This window comes from Epinephelus lanceolatus, chromosome 15, assembly GCF_041903045.1.
Source record: "Epinephelus lanceolatus isolate andai-2023 chromosome 15, ASM4190304v1, whole genome shotgun sequence".
Taxonomy (NCBI): Eukaryota; Metazoa; Chordata; class Actinopteri; order Perciformes; family Serranidae; genus Epinephelus; species Epinephelus lanceolatus.
The window spans coordinates 9866075-9878598 of NC_135748.1; the positions used below are offsets into that span (position 1 = coordinate 9866075).

At 40.8% G+C, this 12524-nt stretch overlaps 1 protein-coding gene across 1 annotated transcript; it reads right to left on the reverse strand.

Annotated features, from left to right (window-relative positions):
• Positions 1 to 1024: 1024 nt before the first annotated feature.
• LOC117267274 (alcohol dehydrogenase class-3 chain L) lies at positions 1025 to 9985 on the reverse strand. The gene is made up of 9 exons (XM_033643061.2): positions 9838 to 9985; positions 9109 to 9210; positions 7488 to 7629; positions 7311 to 7398; positions 6979 to 7198; positions 4776 to 5036; positions 4318 to 4453; positions 1389 to 1527; positions 1025 to 1126 (listed from the first exon to the last, which is right to left on the reverse strand). Exons 1-9 carry the CDS (start codon positions 9853 to 9855, stop codon positions 1102 to 1104), a joined length of 1131 nt encoding a protein of 376 aa, XP_033498952.2. The 5' UTR covers positions 9856 to 9985; the 3' UTR covers positions 1025 to 1101.
• Positions 9986 to 12524: the final 2539 nt, after the last annotated feature.

The window sequence follows — 12524 nt, forward strand, 5'->3', positions numbered from 1 at the left end:
AGTGAATGTTTTCTAGCGCCATATGGTGGATCCAGGAAATGGTTCACAATTTATAATATGTCATAAACAATGTCTAAATCATGTAAACAGTGTCCATTAGTCATGGGAATGCACGGCTGCCTGGCAGTAGAACTGGTGTCCTGCCAGCACCACCAATGTGCAGGAAGATGCAAGGGTCGGTCCATCTCTGCTTTAATTATACTTTTTTCTGCTATGAATGAAATGTGTGCATTGGAAAAGGCCTTTTGAGAATCCAGTGTAGTTTGAGGTTAATCAACCCAATCAAGCATAAAGGCCCACAGTCCTTTGAGCCAACCATTTCAATATTATATGTCCTCATTGTCCTTGTACAAGAATCCTTCAGAAGTTTGCCTCACAGGCGGCAGACCAGTCTTCATCACCATGGAAATACAGAGGAGGAAAACTTTTTTGCTTCTGGGTCTCCACTGTAAAGCATGAACTAAACTGTTGGGAAACATGGCCGTCTACATGTTTTACCTAACTGAGTCTGGCGTAGCTGAGCACAAGCCGTCGTAGTAATTCTCTGAAGTCTGCTCCAGTTTGAGTCAACATTTTCAAAATGAAAGCGCCTCACCCAAGCTTGGAGAGACGCTTACATTTGTGAGAAGTTATGAAACAGTCCGGCTAGAAGCAGACTTGTTCTCAAATCCTACGGGAGAATAATCAAAGGTTGTTTTGCAACTGTGTCAGCAGGCAAGTTTTACTTCATCTGTGGTGTCTTAAACACAACTTCATCAGGCCTTGATGTCCATGCTGCTATCAAAAAGAACCACTCAAAAATCCTCATCGATTAACGCCCCTCCAACTCTGATGCCATTTGGTTGTTTGTGGTTGTCGTAGCATATTATTCATTCAGTCTGGATCAAAGAATATTTCAGAGTAATCTTGTTTTGGTTCCTCTGTTTTTCCTTCACACAATGTTCTCTCTGTGTATGTGCGTTCCTTCAGGGGCGAAACACTGATCAAAGAGGTGTCTGTGTATTGTTCAAATAAAACACGAACAGAAATTTGACAGATTATTTATTAAACTGAGCAGCGTAAACTTGGAGTGACATCATGGTTTCCTCTGCTCTTCTGCATCTAGAACTGAAGGACGACGCGGATGCTGAAAGATGAAAGTTGGATTACATTGTGTTTTTTAAGACTTAAAATACACAATTGACTAATTCAATGCTCATATTTGAAGAAAGAACCCTCATGGTGCAAATAATTATGAAGTCCTGTCTTACAATCTCGTCTCAGCTTTGTCCTTAACAGAGGGCAGCAGTGATGCATAATGTCTTCAACAGTCAAAACCCAGAGGGACACTAAACCACAGCGCATATTAACATAAACAACTTCAAAATGTTTCTTAAATCGTGGCTTACCATTTCCCAGCATGCATGAGATCAAAACCATCAGTGATCTTCTCGAAGGGCAGAGTGTGAGTCACAAATTCATCCACTTTGAGCTTCTTGTTCATGTACTCCTCCACCAGTTTGGGGACACTTTCCACACTCTTGTATCCTGGGAAAAGTGTAAATGAGCTCATTAAGTAGAGGAAAGTGGCGATGTGCGTTTTATCAAGTGGTTGCATTAAATCTGAATGGCACGAAGTTACTGACAAGCTACAGACAGGGCAGAATACTGAGCAAAGGACAAGTGTGCTTATGTGAATTGAACAGAGCTGTTACGTCAGTGTAAAATGAACCTTGAATCCTTTCATATTACAACATAGCCTCATCTCTAAGGAGGGTAAGATGTTCATGCATGTGAAAAAGCAAACAAGAAATCCAGATTATAGTAGTTAAACAGCTGAGCTTCAACAGAAGTGACAAACTGAGGAATGACTGTTCTAAATCTACACCTACACATCTTTCTACGTGTAAATGCTTATGTAACAGCCTGGCTTCAATCCACAGTCACAAAGCACTGCAAGAAATTAATGAGTAGTTTGCTCTGTGCAATATGAGCTCATTATGAGCCACCTTCTCTAAGCTGGGATCTTTGTTTGTTACTGTAGAAGCAGGTTCCCGTTTGGAATTTCAGTCAATGCAGCTATATTAATTTTAATCACGCTTAGCCTGTTACCCACCTTGAAAAACTTTGGGCCATATTAAACAATCTATATTGCATTGTGCATGTATTTAGGGCATATCCAACCACTTTTGCTCATTAAATGGCGCACAATTTGGGCACAAAATAAGGTGCAAGGGGCAAAGGGGTTGTAATTAGTCCCTTCATTAATTAATCATAGGTGTGTGTTCAGCCAGTCAAAGTGTCATCTGCACTTCCCTCGGCGGCAGTGGCTCGGCCCATAGGGACTTAAGTTGGGAACCAGAGGGTTGTCAATTCAAGTCCCTGTCCGGACCAAATAGTGGTAGCTGGAGAGGTGCCAGTTCGCCTTCTGGGCAGTAAAGCACTGAACCCCCAAACGCTCGGAGCACCTGTCCATGGGCAGCCCCCTCACTTTGACATCTCTCCGATTAATGCATGTATAGGTCCTGTTTGTGCATATGTGTGTATTTTGGGGCTATGTGTGTATGACAACCTCGGGGATTAATAAAGTATATATTCTATCTTCTCCCTCTTCTTGAAAAGCCAGGTGCGCCTGCAGCTGGAACACTGCTATTTATGTGCTGGATTTGGTAACTTGGGAGAAGCAAGTGTTTTTTTGCTGAGAGTAATGCAGTAACGTCACTGCAGCACATACTGTGGGACATTTAAGCAGCAAAATGAAAACTGTAGTTATAAACTTTACAGAGGACACTGAACTAAACTTTTAGCTTCTGAGATATTCAATGAAGTTACACTGCTTCTCTCGTGTAAATGCGCACAGCGTCTCTCTTAATGGGGAGTTGGACAGCAGCTCTGCTCTGATCTCTGCTACGTTCATATTTTACAGAATGTAAGTAATATTTTCCTCAATATTGATGTTATTATCTCACTCACCCACAACCTATCTGTATGTCCCTGTGTGTGTAATTAGCAGAATGTAAGCGTGTTGTAAACCCACCTATGTAGGCGCATCTTACAATATGAAGAAAGTGCCCTTTAAACAGCAAAAAAAAAAATACTGCGCCATTCTGACTTCAGACCAGATGTTTGCTGGTCAATAATGCAGTCACTTTCTGCTGCCTCAAAATAGCAATCTCAGTTTAAGAACTACATGCCCATGGCCACACAGAAGGGCACAAGAACATTTGTTACTCACACAACATGGCCGCTAGCTGCGAAAATTACACCTGCGTTGGTCTGACAAACCTGGCCACTTTGCGTCAGGTGTAAGATAAGGCCCAAAGAGTTTACAGCCATTACTAATGGGCAGTTCTTGTCAGTGTACTGAATCACTAGAATCCATTCATTAAAAAAATGTGTTAAAAGGAATGGTTCACAGAATTGTTTAGTGCTTGACTTGAGCTCTGACTGCATGTAGGCCCATGTACTAAATGTATACTTTCAGTTGAGCAAGCTAACTGCTTAACTGAGAATGGTTGTTCATGTAGGATAAGCAAATGTGGTGAGAATTTAGTTATAATGCTTCCATTTATAAACTAAAAGCTGAAGACCCACTATATTATGTACAACACATTTATTTTTAAGACGCCTTATTTCTAAGTTAAATATTTTGTAATACTTCCTACTTTGAGACTTCAAGACATGAGGGAAGAGGGCAGGCTTCAGTGACTCAGGGATTCACTCAGGGCTCACATTTACTGTGCAGTACATTCAGGGAACGAATCACCGAACATGCTGTTCCCTTGAGGTTAAAGGTTCTGAGACCGTCACAGGCCTGAATCACAAAATCAGTGAATCCCTGCACGATCGCTCACAACTGACTAAGAGCTCAACTGAAATGAGAAATTAACAACTTGATTCAGTTCAATTTGTCACCCAAAGATTCATTCTTTTAAACAAACTGTTTGCAAACATCACAACAGCCATGCTCGCAGCTCTGTGAGACTGTACTCAGGACCAGCTGTTCTTCGAGCTAACTGCTAATGCCAGCATGCTATGCTCACAATTAGAATGCTGACATGTTGATGTCCATCTTAGTTTAGCATTTTAGCATGCTACCTTTCACTAACTGGGGCTAAAAACCAAGTGTAGCTGAGGCTAATGGGATCTGTGTTTGTTTAGCAGGTATTTGATAGTAGTGATCAGATTAAAAGTTCAACCTAATGATGGTGCAATGTGAAAAGTTATCAGTTTCTCATCCTGAGATGGACATTAGTGTCTGAACACATATGTTGAAAAGCAAACCTCCTTACATCTGCATCGCAAAACAAATCATTCTCAGAACAACTAGCTGGTTACCTCCAAAAGCAGTGCCTTTCCAGGTGCGTCCAGTCACCAGCTGGAAAGGCCGGGTGGAGATCTCTTGTCCGGCTGCTGCCACCCCAATGATGACACTGGTGCCCCATCCTTTATGACAGGCCTCCAGGGCTGCCCTCTGCCATCAAGAGACAATATCAGGATGAGACAGTATCACATCAACCTGATCCAAACAGCACCTGACCAGAATATATTTGCACATTGCCCAATTTTGTTTATCATACATTTATTATTTTTTTTTAAGGCCTGATGTATGCCAGCATTTTTAGTGGTGGAGTGGGGTGTGCTATGCCTCCATATTCCCATCCTGCCAAGAGTGAAATTGCAGTTATAAACAACTGAATTTAAGTTACTTGTATTCCGTGGAATAAAAGTATTCAAAACTACAATATACCTGCTGCATAACATCGATAATATGGGATTATTATTTCCCCGCTCACCATGATTGCCACATTGCCCACACATTCAAAGGAGTAGTCCACACCTCCATCTGTCATCTCCACCAGGACCTCTTGGATCGGCTTGCTGTGATCCTTTGGGTTCACCACGTCTGTGGCACCGAACTCCCGAGCAGTTTTGAACTTATCGGGGTTGAGATCGATTCCAATAATCCTCGCTGCCCCAGCTGCTTTGCAGCCCATGATTGCTGCAAGGCCCAGCGCCCCCAGGCCAAACACTGCACAGGTTGAGCCGGCCTCCACCTGCAGGGTGAGGCAAATACAGGTCAGCACATTTCTGCTGCTATTAATGGCACAGCACACAGCAGGGAAAACAAGACTGATGTTGAATAGGACACCTTAAATTAATGCCACATAATGATTAGAAAAGGGGACAACACATTTTGCATGTGCTTGCTTCTTTAGGCTTCAGCTGAGTTTCCCCCTGGCATCAGGTAAATACTGTAGGTACATACTAGCTCATAAACAATAAATGGACATATTAAATCCATATTAAAAATGCTCCCAGCAGTTTGCTGGGACTGTAGGCACAACGGTGCTTTGACCAAATTACTAACATCAGCATGCTAATATGCTCACAATGACAATCTAACATGCTGATGTTTCGTAGGTTTATTGTTTACCATGTTCATTATCTTAATTGTGTTAGCATGCTAACATTTCTTAATAAGCATTAAACACAAAGTACAGCCAAGGCTGACAGGAATGTCATTAGTTTTGCAGGTATATGGTTATAAAGAACTGGACAAATTAAGATTTTGATGATGATGCTAAATGAAAATTTAAGGGATCACAACAAATTTCATGGCAATAAGCCCCATAGTTTTTGAGACATATAACTCAAAAATCACAACTTAACGTCACAGTGGCACTAATGGATAACTCAGAGGGTCACCAAAGTCATCAGAACATGTATTCTGGGGACCATGACTGATTGTGCCAATTTATCCAGTAGACACTGAGGAATTTCACTTTGTAAGTAAAAGTCTAACCTGTTGGTGGCGCTGGAGGAAAAGTCAAAGGCTCACCAAAATTAGAGGGTTTCATCCTCTGGGAACCATGAATGTCTCTATTAAATATCATGGCAATGCATTTAATAATTGCTGAGACAATTTAGCCCAGAACAAAGTGGTGGGCTGCTATCCCATGTGCCATGCTGCTAACGTGGCTTAACAATACACCAGCACTAGCTTACAGTCAAAGAACTTACAGTCCTGGTCATACAGAGGCTAAAGTTAAAGTCTGCCTAGTCTGAGTGGGCGGAAGTTTGCTGCATAGATCAGCCTCTCATTGGGCGGAACGAGCCACCCGCTGAAGTCCCACCCTACCACCTCCGGTTGTGTAGCAGTTTTCAACCGTTTTCAACACGTACTTTACTAACTTTTGCGGTGTTTGATCTTGCGGGAATGTAGCCATTTTTCTGCCATGGTTCGCGTCCTGTAGGTGATATTTTTGTGGGCGTGTTACACCAAAACCTGTTTCCCCCCGGCAATATTTTTGCAAGCGCACCGTTGCTGTGGCACCGCCCAGAACGATTGTGATTGGTTGAAAGAAGTACAAGCAGCCAGGGCGTTTTTTTCTCCAATCTCAAAGTGAGAGTCGGCCCAGCCAGACCTTTCTTTTCTTGAGAAAGGTCTGGTGAGCGAGACTAAAGTCTGCCTAACATTTAAATGAATAAAAACTTGTGACCACACTGAATACAAGTATAGATGTAATTGCGGTTTCAATCCACACACAACCACCAAGTGGGTTGGAACCTGTAATCTTGCATGACTGTTTCAAACCAGCAAGGTAGCAGCCATTAGCCTGCAAGTCAGCGAAGCTGCTGGGAAGAATGCGATAAGACAGCTCATGGATAATATTCAAGACACTCAGACACAGAATATCTGCTTTCAGTGTGGTCTGATGAAAGTATACAAGTGAGACTTGGTAATTGAAAATGCAACCGAGCCATTGAGGAAGCAATGGGGAAACAAATGGTGGAGAACAGCTACAACCATTTGGTTATTTGAGCCCAACAGAGTGATCAGATTTCAATTGTATCTAGACAAACTAAAATAAAAGTGTAAGTGTAATCAGGTTTAATCCTCTCTAGATACAATCTAAAGCAAGGCATAAAGGGGGTCTTAGTGACCAGCTGCAATGACTGATCATAGCACCGTGACATTAGAGGCAGCAGACTCACCTTGGCAGTGTTTAGTGCAGCTCCATAACCAGTGGTGATGCCACAGCCCAGCAGACACACCTTGTCGAGAGGAGCCCTGTTGTCCACTTTAGCCAGGGAGATCTCAGCCACGACAGTGTACTCAGAGAATGTGCTGCAGCCCATGAAGTGGAAGAGGCTCTTGCCCTTGCAGGAGAAACGGGTTGTCCCATCTGGCATCAAGCCTTTGCCCTGAGTGAGCCTGGAGAGCAAAATATAACACAGATCTGACATCTGATCAGCTGCACAAGGCAGGAGTTTTATGTTCGAATCTGATGTACACAGTCGCACATGATTTAACCCTGGATATTTACCTGATCTTTTGACACAAGTTGGTTTTTGGATTCTTACAGAACTTGCACTCTCCACACTGTGGGACATACAAGGGTATGACTGTGTCCCCTGCAACAAAAACAGCCTGTTTGAGCATTACCATAATATATAGTGATCCTCAATGAAGAGAAGAGAAGAAAAGAGAAGAGAGAAAGAACCTGGTTGAAATTTGGTGATTCCCTTTCCAACGCTCTCCACAATGCCAGCTCCCTCGTGGCCCAGCACTACAGGGAAAACTCCCTCAGGGTCGGAGCCGCTTAGTGTGTAGGAGTCAGTGTGACAGATCCCTGTGGCCACAATCTGAAATGAGAGACTGTGATCTGATCCATGCTCAATTGATTTATCATGCTCTGATCTGAACATGAACTCCTGCTGTAATCTGAGGAGATCAATCGGTTCATGAATCAAATGCTAATAGTAATAATTTAAATCCTCAATTTGTGAGAATTACTTTTGGTAGAGGTTAAGTTTCTGTTGTGAAGATAGTATTAAGTTAAAGAGCAGGTCTTTCTTGCTCAAGGTAAATTATGAATACAGTAACAATAGAGCAGACTCTTTTCTTTTACAACATATAACCAGATATAACTACAGGGGCAAAGTACACTGTAGTGTTGGACTGATTGAGGAAAAACTGAGTATAGATAAGCTTTTACATGGAGCTGGTTGTCATATAGTGTAGATGTGTGTAGATGTTATAGACCATATACAGGTACAGTGACTTATCTAAGATGAAAAGGCAGCAAACCTTGCTTTAATTTTATAGTTTTAGTTGATCAGGCTCAGATGATTTCTTAAATGGTCTTCAAACATATACAACTTTTATAGATTTGAATGGAGGGATCAGTTTGAGCTTAAAAAAAACCCCCAGCACATTAAAAGAGAATAGCCTACGAGTCTACCAAGGGCGGAGGCTTTGTTTCAACATTTGGGGGGGCACATATAAAGCGAGGGTTCAAGGGTTTTCCCCCTGAGAAAAAGTGTGTCAAATACTTCATTTCCTGCATCCTGGTGAATTTTTCATCATTTTAAGATATTTATGTAAAGAAACACAAAATTCAGGCAGCGGGTGACAATTCAAAATATAAAAATAATATTTAAACTAATAAACTTATAAACTCCTTCATATGTTGTCATGTTAACTCAATAGACCAGTTTGTTAAAGTTACTGATTGGTGCAGGCATGTTTCAGATCATTTTAGAATCAGTAGGCCAGGATTTTTTTTTTTTTTAATATTACTTCTTTTCAACAATGAATATTTGTTTCATCTATATTTACACTGCACTGTGTAATTTGCAAAGCATTTGTTGGTTAACATGTTTTAGGTTTGGACTATTTTTCAGAACATTTTGAACAATTTATGTTTTAAAAAGTGATGTGGACAAAATCTGCCATTTCAAAAAGGGGTGGGGGCACATCCAACTGTCTCCAGTGTAAATTAAACTTATTTACTTGAGTAATGTAAACCTGGCTGCAACCATAGAAACAGTGGTTACATAACCTTGGAAAGAGCCGCAGCTCAAAGGTGTGTCTGCACGCATAGGCGTGATTCAGTACTTAGACAAATAACCCTTAATCCCTACTGAGACGTCATTTTTTGTTATAAGAATGAGCTTTTTTCTTATCTTTCCAACTTTGAACAGTTGCTGCATTGACTTTAATTAACTGTAGATAAATTATAAGCATGACAGATGAGTTTGCAGCAACATATTTATCTGGTAGATGCACAAATCTTTAGTAAATGTGTATCATTAATAAACACATCAGCCCTGTTTCATTACCTTGAGGCGAACTTCCCCATCTTTAGGAGGTGCCACCTCCACCTCCTCCATGGCCAGAGGTTTTCCAGCCTCCCATGCTACTGCAGCTTTACACCGGATGACCTAAAACACAACATCCAGGATCTTGAGCAGGCCTGGCATCACTCATGGTAATTACTCTGTGGACATTTAGCCCATTCAGTGCTAAAATGGAAGCATCCGTGATTCAAAGGGTGGAGGGAGACACACTGCAAATTTCTTTTACTGTAGACTACTGTAAAACAGGATGAAGGTCTGTTTATCATTAGTTCTCCAACCCTGTTTCTCAATGGCTTAACATAACAAAACCATAACTGTCACCTGTCTTCAAAAAAAACTTTAACTTTTTTACCCCCCATTGTGCAGACATGTTGCAACAACAGGAAGCCTTAACCAACACCCAGAGTCCTCCAACAGATACACAAAACACTTGCCTATTATAGATTGTGAAACAGAGGGTCTGTTTCTTTTTTACGGCAGTTAAATTAAAAAAAAGTCCCAATAAATAGCAGATCTAACCCCACTCCCCTTACCCCTCCTTTTGTACTGTAAACATTCCCTCTGTTCCATAAACACTTGACTGAGCAGAGGACAAAGTCCCAGCAACTCTAGCAGTGTTGATGCACCCAGAACAGCTCAGATCCATTCAGACATTTACAGAAATGTATTACTTAGATGTCATTGTATGTGAGGAGAAGTCAGTGTGCTTACCTTCCCTGCAGTTGCCATGTTGTTTCACAACCGGACTCTCGCTCACAAGGTTAGCTGAAAGTGCAGGTCTTATCAGAGTTTAGACCAATCACAAAGACGGGTGCTGCCTGCATGAGCTGTGGGCTGTGTCCACACACTTTCTGCTGATCTTTCCACTTCCTGCAATGCTCATTTCCTCTGTCCAATGGTTAACCAGAGGGGAAGATGAGTGTATTTAAACAAAACACACATACTTAATAAAGATTTATAATATGTAATACATACATTTCATGGAAACCACATTTGTTTCTTTCTATTAAATCCCAGTTTACAGTGTGCCATTTAGTTTAACACTTCAGTAAACAATTTAGGATCAAGAAACATTGGTTGGGTTTTTCATTAGTTTTTGATTTTTTTCTGTATTTATTTCTGTTTGATTCCAGTTATATTTCAGTTTGGGTTTAATGCTTTTAATATAGTTATTTGTATTCATCATTCATTTATTATTGGTTTTATTAATTACCTATTTATTTTGCACTAAAGTCCAGATGAAATGGCATTTTGAGAGCATCTAGTTTGTTAAACAGTTTCAGCGAGATATAACATTGGGAGTAACGTAATTTGATCATTGAAAAGTGTCCATGTCATAACAAACATGGTCTCAATGGTGCACACTGTTGGGAACTTGTGGTTAAAAGTGCTGTGAAATAATTTATGGTTATGATAAATAATTATTAATTATATCACAGTATGTAGTATGATTTAATTTACATCAAATCATATCATGGGACAGCATTTCCGAAAAAGGAAAATGACAGCCAATTAATTAATTCTGTCTCATAAAATATACACTGATTGCTCACTAAAATAATAACTATAACCAGAATCATCCAATCAGTAGTAAATACTGAAGGATTTTGGAGTTTCTGACAGAGAAGAGGTTGGCACATTTACTCTTGAAGCCAAATTAACTGGAGAAAAGTAAGGTACTACATGTATGAACTACAGCCTGTCTTACTTTCAGTACAGAGGTGGACTGTGATTTTAGCTATGACCAGTAGAAGCAAACTCTGGAGCTCTTGCGCTTAACTTGCAGAGAGGCATTTAGTGGTCTGTCACCGTTGGATGTGTGACCATGTTCAGTTTCAATTTACAAAACAGAACAAATCATTTATGGAGTCCAACAACACCAAATGCCCAGGAACAGTGCTGGCCTTTAAGCCAATTTTACACGAAGGCCAAATGTGGAATTACAACCTCTGAGTCCATCACGTAGAGTAATGGGGCCCAGATGTACATTCTGAAAGAGGCGTCTATAAATCAGTGGCAACCCTGCAAAACGACTAATTTCACTATCAGAATTTGAGCCATTCGAATTTGATAACATTCTAGAAGATGGCCAGACGATTAAATAATTTTTATCCCCAATCATGTCAGCAGACAGTTGCTCAGCCAATGAAAGTTAGCTGCTTGGCAGCCACAAGTCACTAGTCTGCTTGCTCTATGGGCCCCATAGTGCAATAATTGCATACTGCAGAAATCAATCATCTGAAGCTGTCAGATATACCACTTTCCTCAATGTGAATAAATTAGCCCAGTGACCATGGTATTTTTGGAAAATAGAACAAGGATTGGAAAACACCAGAGGACATACTAACGTAGCATGCTGTTGCTAGCTGGCTAACCAATGAATTTCTCTATGCTGCTCAACGTTGGAGATTTATTGATGGGTGGATGTCATATTATTGGTTGAAACTGGTTTTTACTAGCTTACGTTAGCATACAACATATTTTATTTTACAGGAGGACATCATGGTTGGATTCCAATGTAAGAATACAAAGAAATTGATTTTTTATTTATTTATTTATTTTTTAGCATAATTTGTGCTGGGTCATTCTAAAGATCAAAAATGTGACAGTTTGAGGCTCCTCTGGGAATCATAGCACCACATCTGAGGAGGCAGAAGTCCAAGCACCAAGGTCCTGTTGACCTGCAGCAACGTCTGGCAGTTCATCTGAGGTAAGTTGTAGTGTGACCTACTGTCAGCTATTTTATTGAGTTTCCTCTTAGCAAAATGCTGTGAGCATATTGGAGTACCCTCCAGTTAACAGTTACACAATGTATACATCAGGGGCTTTTGAGCAGAACTGCCATAAGCTTGTGCTGAAACCATTAGCATGTTGTATTTGTGGGGAAAATGTGTCCAGCAAAAGACAAGTACTTTGTCTATGAATGCTGTGAGTCATAGTGAATCTGATATGTGTACGAGTGTTTGAAATTGTTGCTATTAAGCCATGTTTAAAGTGTGCTTAATGTTTGTTTTGGGTGTGTTTTGAACAAGTGGTAACCTCTGGGGATGACGAGTGAAGCCAATGCGGAAGTGCCAAAAACTGCAGTTCGTTTAATGGCCACTTGAGGCAGACTCCAAAAGCAAGTCAATCCCCGTAGACCCCCATGTTAAAATGCTCAAATTTACAGCAGAAATAAACATGTTTACGGTCTAGTACAAAAAGCAGTTTTGGTCTCTATAGCTAATGTCCCCTTTCATGACAGCTGTACGGGGGGTGAATTTTTTTATATGTCAACCGTTTAGATTTTATAAAGACTTAAAGTTGCGCGTAATTAAGGGCGTGGTCACTTTGAGTGACAGGTGGCGCCATCACGGGTGGCTAATTCGCAAGTCATTGAACCTGGCCACTCAGCCATG